The sequence below is a fragment of the Pinus tabuliformis genome, chromosome 3_1 (assembly GCF_031772625.1).
Source record: "Pinus tabuliformis cultivar Carrire ecotype Pingquan chromosome 3_1, CPIR1, whole genome shotgun sequence".
Lineage (NCBI taxonomy): Eukaryota > Viridiplantae > Streptophyta > Pinopsida > Pinales > Pinaceae > Pinus > Pinus tabuliformis.
The window spans coordinates 507,134,105-507,146,359 of record NC_142301.1 but is presented as its reverse complement, the minus strand read 5'-3'; the positions used below and the strand labels follow the sequence as shown (position 1 = coordinate 507,146,359).

The 12,255-nt window shown below is 38.2% G+C and overlaps 1 protein-coding gene across 1 annotated transcript in view; it reads right to left on the bottom strand.

Annotated features, from left to right (window-relative positions):
• Positions 1 to 5,056: 5,056 nt before the first annotated feature.
• Positions 5,057 to 12,255, bottom strand: part of LOC149188031 (uncharacterized) — a 53,997-nt gene continuing 46,798 nt past the window's right edge. The window contains exons 2-6 of the mRNA XM_089411549.1: positions 6,372 to 6,424; positions 6,190 to 6,277; positions 5,870 to 5,968; positions 5,451 to 5,581; positions 5,057 to 5,346 (exon numbers count right to left, since the gene is read on the bottom strand). Coding sequence (XP_089267675.1) covers positions 5,301 to 5,346; positions 5,451 to 5,581; positions 5,870 to 5,968; positions 6,190 to 6,277; positions 6,372 to 6,424 — 417 coding nt within the window. The 3' untranslated portion in view covers positions 5,057 to 5,300. The remainder of the gene's footprint in view (positions 5,347 to 5,450; positions 5,582 to 5,869; positions 5,969 to 6,189; positions 6,278 to 6,371; positions 6,425 to 12,255) is intronic.

The window sequence follows — 12,255 nt, the reverse complement described above, 5'->3', positions numbered from 1 at the left end:
TACGTAGGGTGGGAGTCGAATATGTAGTAGACAGACTAAGGAGGTAACACAGTGCGGAGGGCTAAGGTATCACAGTGGGGGGGCGAAAAAAAACAAGTAAAAAATAAATTACAAGATGCAGCGACCAAAGGAGAGGCGTACACGCCAACACAATCACGATAAATGTGAGATAATGCATATGATACTTGGTAATGAACAAAAGTCTTCAACGAACACGGTTAGCAAACATACTACCGACATTCGACTTGACACTTCTAGTGCACATTCACAATTTCAATTCAACGTTTCAACCAACTTTGCGGGATTTTCCACCAGCGTTCAGAACTGAATGAAAATATTGCACACAGTCTTCACGTAGAATGCAGCACCCTATGCACCATACCAACGCACAGCATATAACAGGCCATTTTTCAATGCAGTGATATGCATCATAGTTCGTGGTTATAGCACTTCAACTCTATTCGCTAACCGCTCTAGGAAATTCACACCGCAACTTGACTCTTGTAGCATCTTGACTCCCATTGTGATCGTTCTCCTTTAGTAGTCTCGGTGATAGCCCATTCAATGCACAAGCAGAAAATAAATCGTTCAACATTCAATCACTACGCGTCCTTTATTTAGTACTCAAGGCACCAAGCGCATAGGGACAAAGGATGGCAGGGATTAGCAAATATGACGGACTCAATAGGCATAAGGGCATACCCATCCCTGGAAGATTGCAAAAATGGAGAAGACTGCAAAAATGGCAGAAGGGAGTTACAGATAAAGACTATTTTTGGGAGTTGGCTCTGATACCATGTGAGGCCAGGAGGTAACTCCTCAAAACAAATTTCTTTTATTCATTAAGGTTGTTCGTGGTTATATACAAGCAGGGAGAGACTCTTGGAATTCACCTCCCATTATCTCTTCATTTTCTTATTCTCCATTATTTACTATTTACATTATTTACAAATGTTCACCCAATCCCAATGATTAGGTGTCAACAAAAACTATGTGACAACATTGCTCTAGCATGGTAAAGCTTGAAAAAAGCCTAGTTCCAACAAAAAACACACAAATGAACAAACCATCATTTGTTGCATTAAAGCCCCACAGCATGTGCTTTTTGTGTATTGTGTGATCTTGTGAAAGTTACGCAGTATGTTGTAATATTATTAGTGGGTTTACATGCTCATAGGAGGATTGAGCATCACATTGCTTATCTTATAGTAAACCTTGTATTTTGATGTACCTCAGGTGAATTTTTGAGCCATTTTCGTGCCTTGCAAAGTCAAAGTTCTCTTCCTATACATGCCACAATTTGGAAGACATTTGGATTCTCCATCCATTAAGAGAAGGCTAAATCCTTCACAAAGGTCATGACCTTGTCATTCTAATAAGGATCGATACATTTGTTCCAGTATGTCCACACATTTTGCATGACTCTTTTACAATGATCCACCAAGTTTTAGGGACAAGGGGATGCAAGAATGGGGAAACTCATCTAGGGAGCATGTGGAGACATACCCAAAATCTTAAGAAACATCAAGGTCCCTGACATTAGGAACCCCATCCCAAATCCTTAACTATATATATATATATATATATATATATATATATATATATATACATCAAGGTCCCTAACATTAGGAACCCATCCCAAATCCTTAAGTGTGTGTGTGTGTATATATATATATATATAAGCAATGGCAAGTCAAGAAACATGAAATAAATATTCACATTCACCAAAGGGTTTTGACTTTCTTTTGTATTTTACACAATGGGCCAAAATTATGGGAATGCATCATGGCATTCCCAAGAGTACCTACGAGTTTCCCGGAATAGGGAAACCTCCCCCCTAAAGTTCCATGTGTTTTCCCTAAGTGGGGCATGGGTAAACACCCCCCACTAAGTTTCCCCATCCTAGGAACAAAAGTACGAGGGATGCCCCAAAGGGAGCATGTCCCTGTGTAAAACTGTTATTTTACTTTATGTAAAATGTATGGGTCAAAATTAGGACATGTGATTGTATGGACAGATGGATAGGATAGGTAAGACTTGTCAGCACTTCCCCCCTATCCACATTTTCCAAGATAGATGGTGGGGTGAGGCCCTTGATCCTTTCGACTCTCCGCCTTAATGACTAAATTTGGCTTTGCTAGTGGTTTCACTCTGCGAAATCAAACTGGAAGAAATCCCTTAAATTCCATAGATGGTTTGAACCGGATAATAACAATAATCAATCCTAGCCTGAATTTTCAGTAGGGGCATGTTCATCCTCTCCTGGGAAAGCAAAAACCAAGATTCGCAACACTTTCAAATCATATTGAACTATATGAGAATTAGGGCATCTTCATACCAAGGTTGTGTGGGAGCGCACCCCCCCCCCCTGAATCTACTCCCAAAGCACGCTCTAAGTGAGAGTGCATCAAGAGCGACCTTGGGAGCGCGCTCCCTAAAAAAAATTGCATTCTTTGCCAATTCAGGAGCGATAAAGGGAGCTATTGAAGATTGGAAACAAGAATTTTTGAGTGGGGCAACCTAATATTCAAGCCTATGGCCTCAATATTGATACGCAATTCATTCTCCTTTATCTTTCATTTTCATCCTTCTACTTAAATTTTAATATTATCATGAATTGACACAGGATGTTTGAGAGTGGTTCTGGCCTTATTGGATTTCATATGGAAAAAGTAGAATTTTAGATCTCACTTGAAATCTAGCAGATTTGTCAATTTTTCAGAACTTCAAGATTGGGGGACTACAGTGTTTCCATTGGATTTTGTCATGTACTAGGGTATGGAACTCGTATTTAATCAAAAGCACCAAGCCCTTTGTGTACCTTGATGTTAGTGACATTGGTTGTAGAACTCCTTTATCATGACCCTACTAAAAATGTACCCGCACTCAAACAAAAACTTGACTTTACATGCTACGTTTTTTCTATCTTATGTTAATGCTTAGAAGGTGATATTAATGACAAAGATCTCAAGATAGACAATTGACCTTCTACTTAAATTTTAATATTATCATGAATTGACACAGGATGTTTGAGAGTGGTTCTGACCTTATTGGATTTCATATGGAAAAAGTGGAATTTTAGATCTCACTTAAAATCTAGCAGATTTGTCAATTTTTCAGATTTTCAGGATTGGGGGACTACAGTGTTTCCTTGTATTTTGTCATGTACTAGGGTATGGAACTCGTATTTAATCAAGAGCACCAAGCCCTTTGTGTACCTTGATGTTAGTGACATTGGTTGTAGAACTCCTTTATCATGACCCTACTAAAAATGTACCCATCACTCAAACAAAAACTTGACTTTACATGCTACGTTTTTTCTATCTTATGTTAATGCTTAGAAGGTGATATTAATGACAAAGATCCCAAGATAGACAATGATTTTGATGGTATGTAGAAATTTGGTGTAGCATGTAATTTTTGGATGCTAGAGGCCATCTAGAGCCTATTTGTTGATGCATTTTCAGTTCAGAGATGGATTGCACTCATGTTATTCTGGTTATGTGCACACTTACATGTTATATAAATGATAACTTGTAATTTGTGAACCTATAATTTTTGAAAATTATAACTACGAGATGAATGATGTTATATGGTTTAATCCATGTTTTTATGTTGTTTATCATTAATTCATCATTCTACATGCTTTTGTTGACATATATGCATCAAATATATAAAAATATATATTTCATAAAAATCACTCTGAACCCGACAGCTTTTGAAGAAAATGTCACTCCCCACTCCCGCTCCCAAGTAGCCTTGCTTCATACATTCCCATAAAGGGTTTCATTACTTTTTTCTTAACGTTGTAAAACTCCCTTAATTTGCAGTTTCAAGCACATCATAACTTAAAAGCACTAAAGTTAAAATTAATATAAAGCCACTATCGCAACCAAACATGGATTAATTGAATATAGGTAATAATATATATTTGAAACCTGAAATATGACACTTCATACAATGTTTTGAATAACTCCATTTTCAAGTCCAAAATATCAAAATTCAATTCCAGCAGAAAATTAAGCATAAGACATGCCTCGTTTGCAAAAAACGTTGTACTGTTTCTAAGCCTAATGTCGACGAACTACATAAATTTTGCCTGGTTCTCGTTTTAGGGGGCCTTGAAATTTTTCCTTAAAAAATAAATGACTACAAGACATCGATTTCTTCAAAGGCACAGCTTGGTGTAGAAACAATAGAGAATAGTAGAGATAGAAAAGAACCTAAACTTGTTATTGAATGGGACGTTTAATACTGACCCTATGCACAAGGTCCAAATGATGGCAGGCCTAGTTGTAGAAAAAACTAGGCCTTCCCCTACAACTAGTAACAAAAAAAATCTTCACTGGAACAGAACTTCTTTCCCTTCTAGGAAAACACTAGAGACGCAGTATGTAGTTCATCAAAACAAAATCAAATGCTAAATGCCAATTGATTTGCAGTTAATTCGCCAGGGCAAAGGAATTTCAAGCCACCCACTACGGTTCCAATCCCCTCAAGGCATATACATAGTTTTTCCCTTCGTCAGCCAGCTCACTTGTAAAAGCAGGTCAGTTCACCGTACAAAAGTGGGGCTGCAGTTAATTCAAACCTGGTTGCATCAACAATCTGTGAATGAGGGGCTGTCGTAAATTCTTCTAATGTAACCTTTCCTAAAAAGTGTCAATCCTAATTATCTCCTTTTGCGTATGTAAATTCTTCATATGTAACATATTTCATAAAATTCCAATCCTAGCTCCCTCCTTGGTTACACAGGGAGAAGGAACCTTCGTGATCTCAAGATTTGTGATCAATGATTGAAAGAATGATCTCACATTGGTAAACACGTCATCTATGGCTCTTCAAATGTTTTTTAGCACTTCAGATAGCCATGTTGGGCTCAAGAAGAACAAATCACAAGCTATTGAAAACACACACACACAAATTATTATGAACCCCACGGCCTGCATAGGGTGAAAAAGATTCTTTTTTATAAGATTCTATACTTGCTTGGCACAGCAAAACCAACATGAACTAGGAGCTTGGAGACGAGCAATCCCATAAAAGGAGAATCATCTAATGACACGTGAGATATTATAGTAGACTGAAATATTCTTATATTCTTGTCGACAAGCTGCACATTTGACTTGGAAAATATTATCATGAATGGAACTTTCAAGCATCACCTCAGCAGTAAAAGAAAAAAATAATTCCACACATCACTTCCTCAATCACCCATAGGTATTTAATTCTTCTTTGTAACTATACAAGAAAGATACTTCGGACTCTCCTCTTGCCATGTGTAAGTCAAGTCAAAAATATCAAAAACTCACAGGCATTGATGACCTGAAATGACCATGCTTTTGCCTGCAAATTTGAGTTAGTGGTGTATTAAAACCAAAATTTAAAAATCCTTTGAAACTCTGGGTAAAATATTCTCTAAAGTTAGCAACTTAGCTCAGAAAAATTACCAGAAAGAATCCTTCTTTTCTTGAGCTAATAACGCCTCAAAAGAGATTTCAGCATCTTCAGTCTCAGACTTTTCTAACAGCTGGCCTGTCTTGAGCTGGGACTGGAAGTGGCTGTGACCATGCTCCAGCATCTTCAGGTAGTATCGATGGAATAAGACATGGTCACATACATTAAATTGCATAGCCATAAGCTAACAACTAGAGGTAAACATTTAGTTATAATGATAAAGGAATGTATCTCCTCGGGTATCACAATTATAGAGATTTCTATCTACCCCACAAACACACCCCCGTCAGACAGACATAAAGTTGTTTTTACAAATTCAGAGTAGGTTTACATCAATCTCACGGGGGAAGTTTGCTGGGTGGATTAGAAAGTTTGGCCTCACAGTTCCCTGATCAAACTGTAGAGTATATACCTTTTGATAAGCTGGAGAAAGCTTGAGCTGTTCTTGAAGCCGATTGTAAACTTCAGTGTCCTCCTCTAATCTCTTTTGTTCGGTCTCTAGCCTATATATCTGTATCACTTCATAATCATTGAGCAGAAGGAAAACTTACCAGAGTATTAGAGTAAACATTTAACAAACTTCAAACGGCTCATGAAAATTTCAACATCGCATAACATGAAAAGCAATTCCAGGCTCAAAATGATGACAGGGAGAATAGTATAACCAATAAATGTAAAAGTACAGTGAAAGATGCAAACATTGCCAATTGCAAGAAGTGCACTATTACTAACCTGCCCACAAAGGCGATCAAATGATGATTTATCCGCCTTTACTAAAAGTGACTTTGTGATTGTAAACTTACGTTGAATGGTTTCAGACCTGTGTGTAAAAGCAAACGAGTACAACCAGAGAGTTAGTAGAAACCAAAACCTGTAATAAAAAGAATAGAGAAGAACAAAGAATAAAGACATACTTTTGCAGCAGTGCAGCTTTTGCTTCCACAAGGCAGTTGGTAAAGCGCCCAACCTACAGATAGAGAATAAAAGATTAATAATTTATAATAACTTACCCTTCTAATAAGAAAGAAAATGAAAGAAACATATGTAATACAAAACCCACACCAACTCATTTAAGAACCAAAAATTCCTTAATATTGTAACCCCAAACTTATTACGCATCCATGTTCTCACCGTGGCTTGAGAGGTCCACACTGGCTGCTTACAAATTTTCAATTACCACAATCTATTCGTTTACAATTTCACATATTATGCATAACTATGACTGCTCAATATGAGTTCAAGATTTATAAGGAATACATCTAAGAACCATAAGCTTGATGCTAAACAAGCTTCCACGGAGAATGCTATCAGCTCTTACAGTACGTGAAGACTTGGTTCCTGCGCTATCTCTTATCCCCTTGGTCTAGCAAAGAAGCAAAAGCATTCACAGAAGACATCAAATAAATAGCTCAAATTATTAAGCAACAAACATAGCAATTATTTGTCTTGTGATAATCAATGATTATTTCATTCAAAACTTTTGATATCATGCCATACACTCCTGTGGGAATCCTGCCAACATGACCACAACTTGATAAAAATATACCTCTATCATCAGCCATGCTAGCTATTCCATTTTTTTACACACAAAAAGGAAATTGTATTAAAATGTACAAGAAATACAAAAAATACACTGCCAACTTCCAAGGCTATAACTAAAGGGCTAGTTTATAAACTGAAAAACCAGCTCATAAATTCATTTATTCTTCTTTATTTTTCACCTTAAGTTGGTTTCTTTTTCTTCTGATAGTTTCTGAAATATCTTGTTATCATCTTCATCGAAATTTCAGGGACTGTGTGCTGGCCCTTCTTCAGTCAGGTTCTGAGACATTAGCATATTCTTCTACATTTCTTTTTGTTCTGCAGGGCTTCTCTTTGGGACAATTAAGTCTCACTACACTGTTGCTGCATTATTGTACATGCTCGGAGTCCAGTGCTGGATTAAGAAAGGCTTGGAGTATAGTTTGGTTGGATTCAGAACAAGCTCAGAGTCTTGTGATGGAATAAGAAACTATTTTTCCTCATGAAGATCTTCACCGATTGGATCTTCTTCTGAAAGACTGAATTCTTCTTCCTTCGTTTCCCTTGGCCATCCTGAAGTTTTCCTTTTTCCTCCAGCTCCATTTTTAAAATTTCTGAGTTGTTAGGCACAGGAGTGGCCAATTTCGTGACAAAGTTCTACTGGTTGTCATTATCATGGGTTTGATTCTGGTTGAAATTGCCTAGATTTATGGTCAATTCTGTGATAATATCCATCCCCACAATTCCTGGCACGAGAAATGATACCATGGCATATAGGATCCCCTAGAAACTAAGAAGCAGACTATGATTACCACTATGCAAGATCCCATATTATGGGGAGCACCTTCCCATGAGCCACTCCAACATCAGAACAGCACTTCAAATAGAAGTATCCAAGCAACACCCCTGCGAGCACACTTCGACAGATTGGAAGCACACTCTGGAGTTTCTTAGCAAGCTCCCTACCACTGTGGGGAGCAAGGCACTCTATGGGACAGTCTCGAAGCTGGGAGTGTGGCATTCTCTGGGACATTTGTACCGCAGGGAGCGCTCTCCCCAAGTGTTCCCTAGTGTAATTTTTTAACCTTTATAATAAAGCAACATTTCATTTATCATTATCGGGTATTTATTGCCAGGGGTCCGAAATGTAAATTATCAGTAATATTGGGGAAAATATTGGAAATTATTAGAAATTATTGGGAAACTTAAACAATAGACTATACAAAAATAATCATGTTTTCCAATTTCTTAAACTTCTAAAGCAACATCAACATCAAAGAAAAACAGTGCTAAATTCATAAAATCATGGCCCCACAAGAAGAGAATCCACCACGGGAAATCCTTCAACCACAAGATCAACTATGGATTCAGGAGAAATCTTGTCCTCTTAAGGAAAAACCCATAATAAAGGCTATTCCAAAAGTCAAATTTCGATAACACTAGTCCAACAAAGACAAGGTGAGGCCTAGTGCCCTAACCCTCCTCTTCCATGTGACTATATAGCCCCTTAATGGATTGACCTTAGTAGCCATGTGGTAGTCTTGAACAATCACAATTATGCCTTTAATAATGTAGAAGAAATAACTAAGAAAAAGTAGCTTCTAAATCAAAAGCATTCACCACATAGATAAACCCTTAACCAAATTGCTTCCAAAAGATATTTCCATTAAGCTCCAAGGAGAGGAGTGCTCTCACAATTCAACCATAAGTACAAATGAGGAAGCTCTCCTCTCTTTATAGAGTGAGAACTACTCCCTTTACAATAAAATGTCATTATTTGATTTAATTCTTTAGATCTAACCCTAAAAAGCTAAATCAAACTCGAAAAATTAAGTTAACTAACACAGCAAGAAATAAAGTGGTCAAGCCACGTGTACAATGATTTGACGAGTAAAACCCTCAAAAAGAGGGGCCAATCCACCCAAGAAGAGAACAAATGATCCAAGATGCCAACCCCTAGCCTCTAAAGGCTCCTTGAATGGTGCAAGTGGTCAACACTTACTTGAAGATGTCCCAAGAATCATCCATAGTTGAGGTAGATGGTCCTTGATCAATCCTCAGACCATGGCGAAGTAACTCCCAAGTCAAAAAGACTAACGTTCCTCCTTTTTAGTGTAACGACCTCATGAAAGCTCCAAATGAAGGCATATGGTCATGCCTTGGGTCAACGAACTCCGTGAAGCATGGAGGATGCTGATATAAATCAAAACCTGGGCCATAAAACCCCCATCCAACCAAGTGACATCAAATATAATGCATTTTATCCTTATTCCAGCTTGCTTGTTCTTGAAGATGCCTTGCCTAAGCAACATCCACATCACCCAAACACACTAAGAGAGTGACACATCATTGAAAGTCTCAAATGCACACCCTGTCATCATCCAAGTCATACCAAAGTACCCCAAATTGCTGCCATATGTGTTTTTGGTGCAAATGGACCCTCAAAATAAGGAGAAATCAACTCAACAAGTGACAAATAGGACAGTATTCAAAGATCTTCCACATGGCATGCATAGGAGAGGTCCAGGCATCCATGGATTGCCCCAAAATAGCCTCGAGAGGTGTGACCCATGCCTTGATATACACAGGCCTTGGGAAATGTGAAAGTTCCCAAAACCATAATGCAGCTAGACTATAGAAGAAGGCAATGCCACACCACAAACTGCTCGGTTCGGCAAAATTGACTATATTTACCCCTACAAGGAGGGATAACAAGTCCTGCACTGTCTAATGGATTGATCAATCAGAGGCTTGGTGCCGGAGGAAAAAGAGAGGATGGGAACCACCCATCACTTCCCATTGGATGAGTGCCAAATGTAGAGTATAGTGTCAAGGAGTGGGACCTTCTTGTCCGATTGGGGGTCCCGAAGGATGCCATGTGGCAGTAAGGTTGGTGGGCCTGAAAACATTAAAAATAAATAAATAAAAAGAAGAGAAAAGAGGGGGGAGATTAAACAAAAGAAAGGAGGGGGGAGAGAAAGATATAGGAAAAGCAAAGAAAAGGATAATAAGTGATGATGAGGCAAGTTAGGTGCCCAACGGGGTGACCTGGCATCAAATCGTGGGAGGCATGTGGACTTAGATGCCACATCAGCAATCCAATCAACAAATTTGCTATAATATTCTTATGATTTTCCAAGTGCTAAATTGTTTTGAAGCCCTAAAAACAGCATTTTCAAAAAAATTGCAAGGCTTGGGTGTACCTTTAACACATATGCCATGACGTTAAAATGAAAGTGCTCAGTGAGAGCTTTCCAACAAGCCATCTTGAGTGAAAAATGTAATTAGTGTACAAAAGTTACACTTGGATAAGTGTAGAAAAGCAGAGAAAGACCAATTAACTTCCATGAGCCATAACTTTCAATTTGAAACTCAAAATGGAGCATAAGGTTAGTCAATGAAAAGCTAACGAATAGTAGAATCCATCAATCAACTCATAATTTTGCTTTGAGTAGCATAAATTCTCAGAAAACCCAAAGAAAACCACTACTACTGTTAAAGAGCAGTAAAATTATATACATAATTTCCAGAATTGTAAAATGGTTTGTTTTCATCTATCAAGATTTAATTGTATGCACATTTTGCAGAATTAAGGGTATCAACAGAACAAAACAAGCTCAAGGCTACAAATCAGAGACATGGAAGAAGCACGAACAGCCTATAGTCATGAGATGGAAGTTTGGGTAATGAAGAGATTAAACCTAATGGACATTTAAGCAGAGTGGAACAAACTAAATTGGTAGAGACTATGAATCTGAGAGTAAAAGTGCAGGGCTATAGGGTTGACAACGAAAGAATAATAAAAGAGCAACGGGAGGCACAAATTTAGATAAACACTCAGCTATTGCAAAGCCTAGACCAGTTGTAAAGACAAATAATGGGTCAGGCTCAAGACATGAGAAAGAAGGCAAACCTCATGCAAAGAGGAATGACTATAGAGGACCTATGCACTCAAGAATTGCTAACAGAACTCAAAGATATCATCACTCACCCACTCATTCATCCAAGGAGTTATAAGCATATGAAGAGTCCAGGAGTAGTCTAGAAATGTCTCCTGCTGGACATGAGAGAAGATATGAATTGGATAGTTTGCAAGGTGAGGTTAGTGTGGAGGTATTGCCATTGATGTCAAAGCAATGGTTAAGCATGGCCTTGATGCCAAAAGCAGCCCCTGAAGTAAATCAAGATTTTGGTGGACAGAATCAATATAAACACAAGAATGGATTACACCATCTCGTAGTGCTCGTAGAGACCTTTCCAATGGTAGGTGGCATGCCCTATAACTCCTCAAGGTTGAGGAGAAATTAATCTTTGAATATATTAATATATATACCCTGCCAGAAATACTGAGAAGACAGGTCAGCCCTAACCCTTGACCCCCCACTCGTTTGGTATAAATACTTCGCATGTGGCTCATTCGAAATGGTCAATCAACTCAGTGGATGATAAACAAGGTCTGAAATAGTACACAGATCTGAGTCGAGGAGAGAAAGTGAAGACGAGCTAAGGAGCATGCAGTACATTATGTAAGCTGATGTGTAATCTAAGGTGCATTTGAAACATTGTGTAAGCCACTGTGTAATCTGTGTAATGTGAATGGGAATCTTCCACTTCATAGTGCGTAGCATAATTTCTTAATTTCTTTTGAGTGGACAAAGAAAGTGAACTGATGTGCGTTGGTGGATTAAGTTGCAGTGGAATGGCATAAGTGTAATGGCACTACAATGACATTGTGGGAAGAATCGAGGTGCTTCCAAACGAGTTCAATGTGTTGATTTTGCATTTAAAAATAATGCAGTCTTCGCATGTGAAGAGAATTTAGTGTTGAAGGTAGAGCTTTAGATTGTATACAGTATGAGCCAGGTCAACAATCCGTCTTCTGCCAAATCCTTTCTACACTGTTGTGATAATTATACAACTATCTCAATTGAGTGTGTTGCAGGCCTTTAATTTTGAAATCGACGATCTCTATGAAGGAATCAATCTAATTGAAGATCTTTTCCTTCTTTTGTCACTTGGGCACCTGACATTCAAGTTCTCAATGGTGATGACAGTGAATGCAATATTTATGAAGTTAAGCTAGGCATCCTGCATAGGCTACAAAATTCTCAAGAACACAATACTAAATAGTGTTTGACAAAGCGGTGTTGAAGTCACATAGAATCCAGCGGCATCAGAAATAATAGTCGGCCAGAACCAACTAAAGAAGACTGGAAGATTGTGGAAGTGAGCTGAGAAGTCTGTGGAGCAATTGAAGAGCAAGCTGAGAGTGTAGCA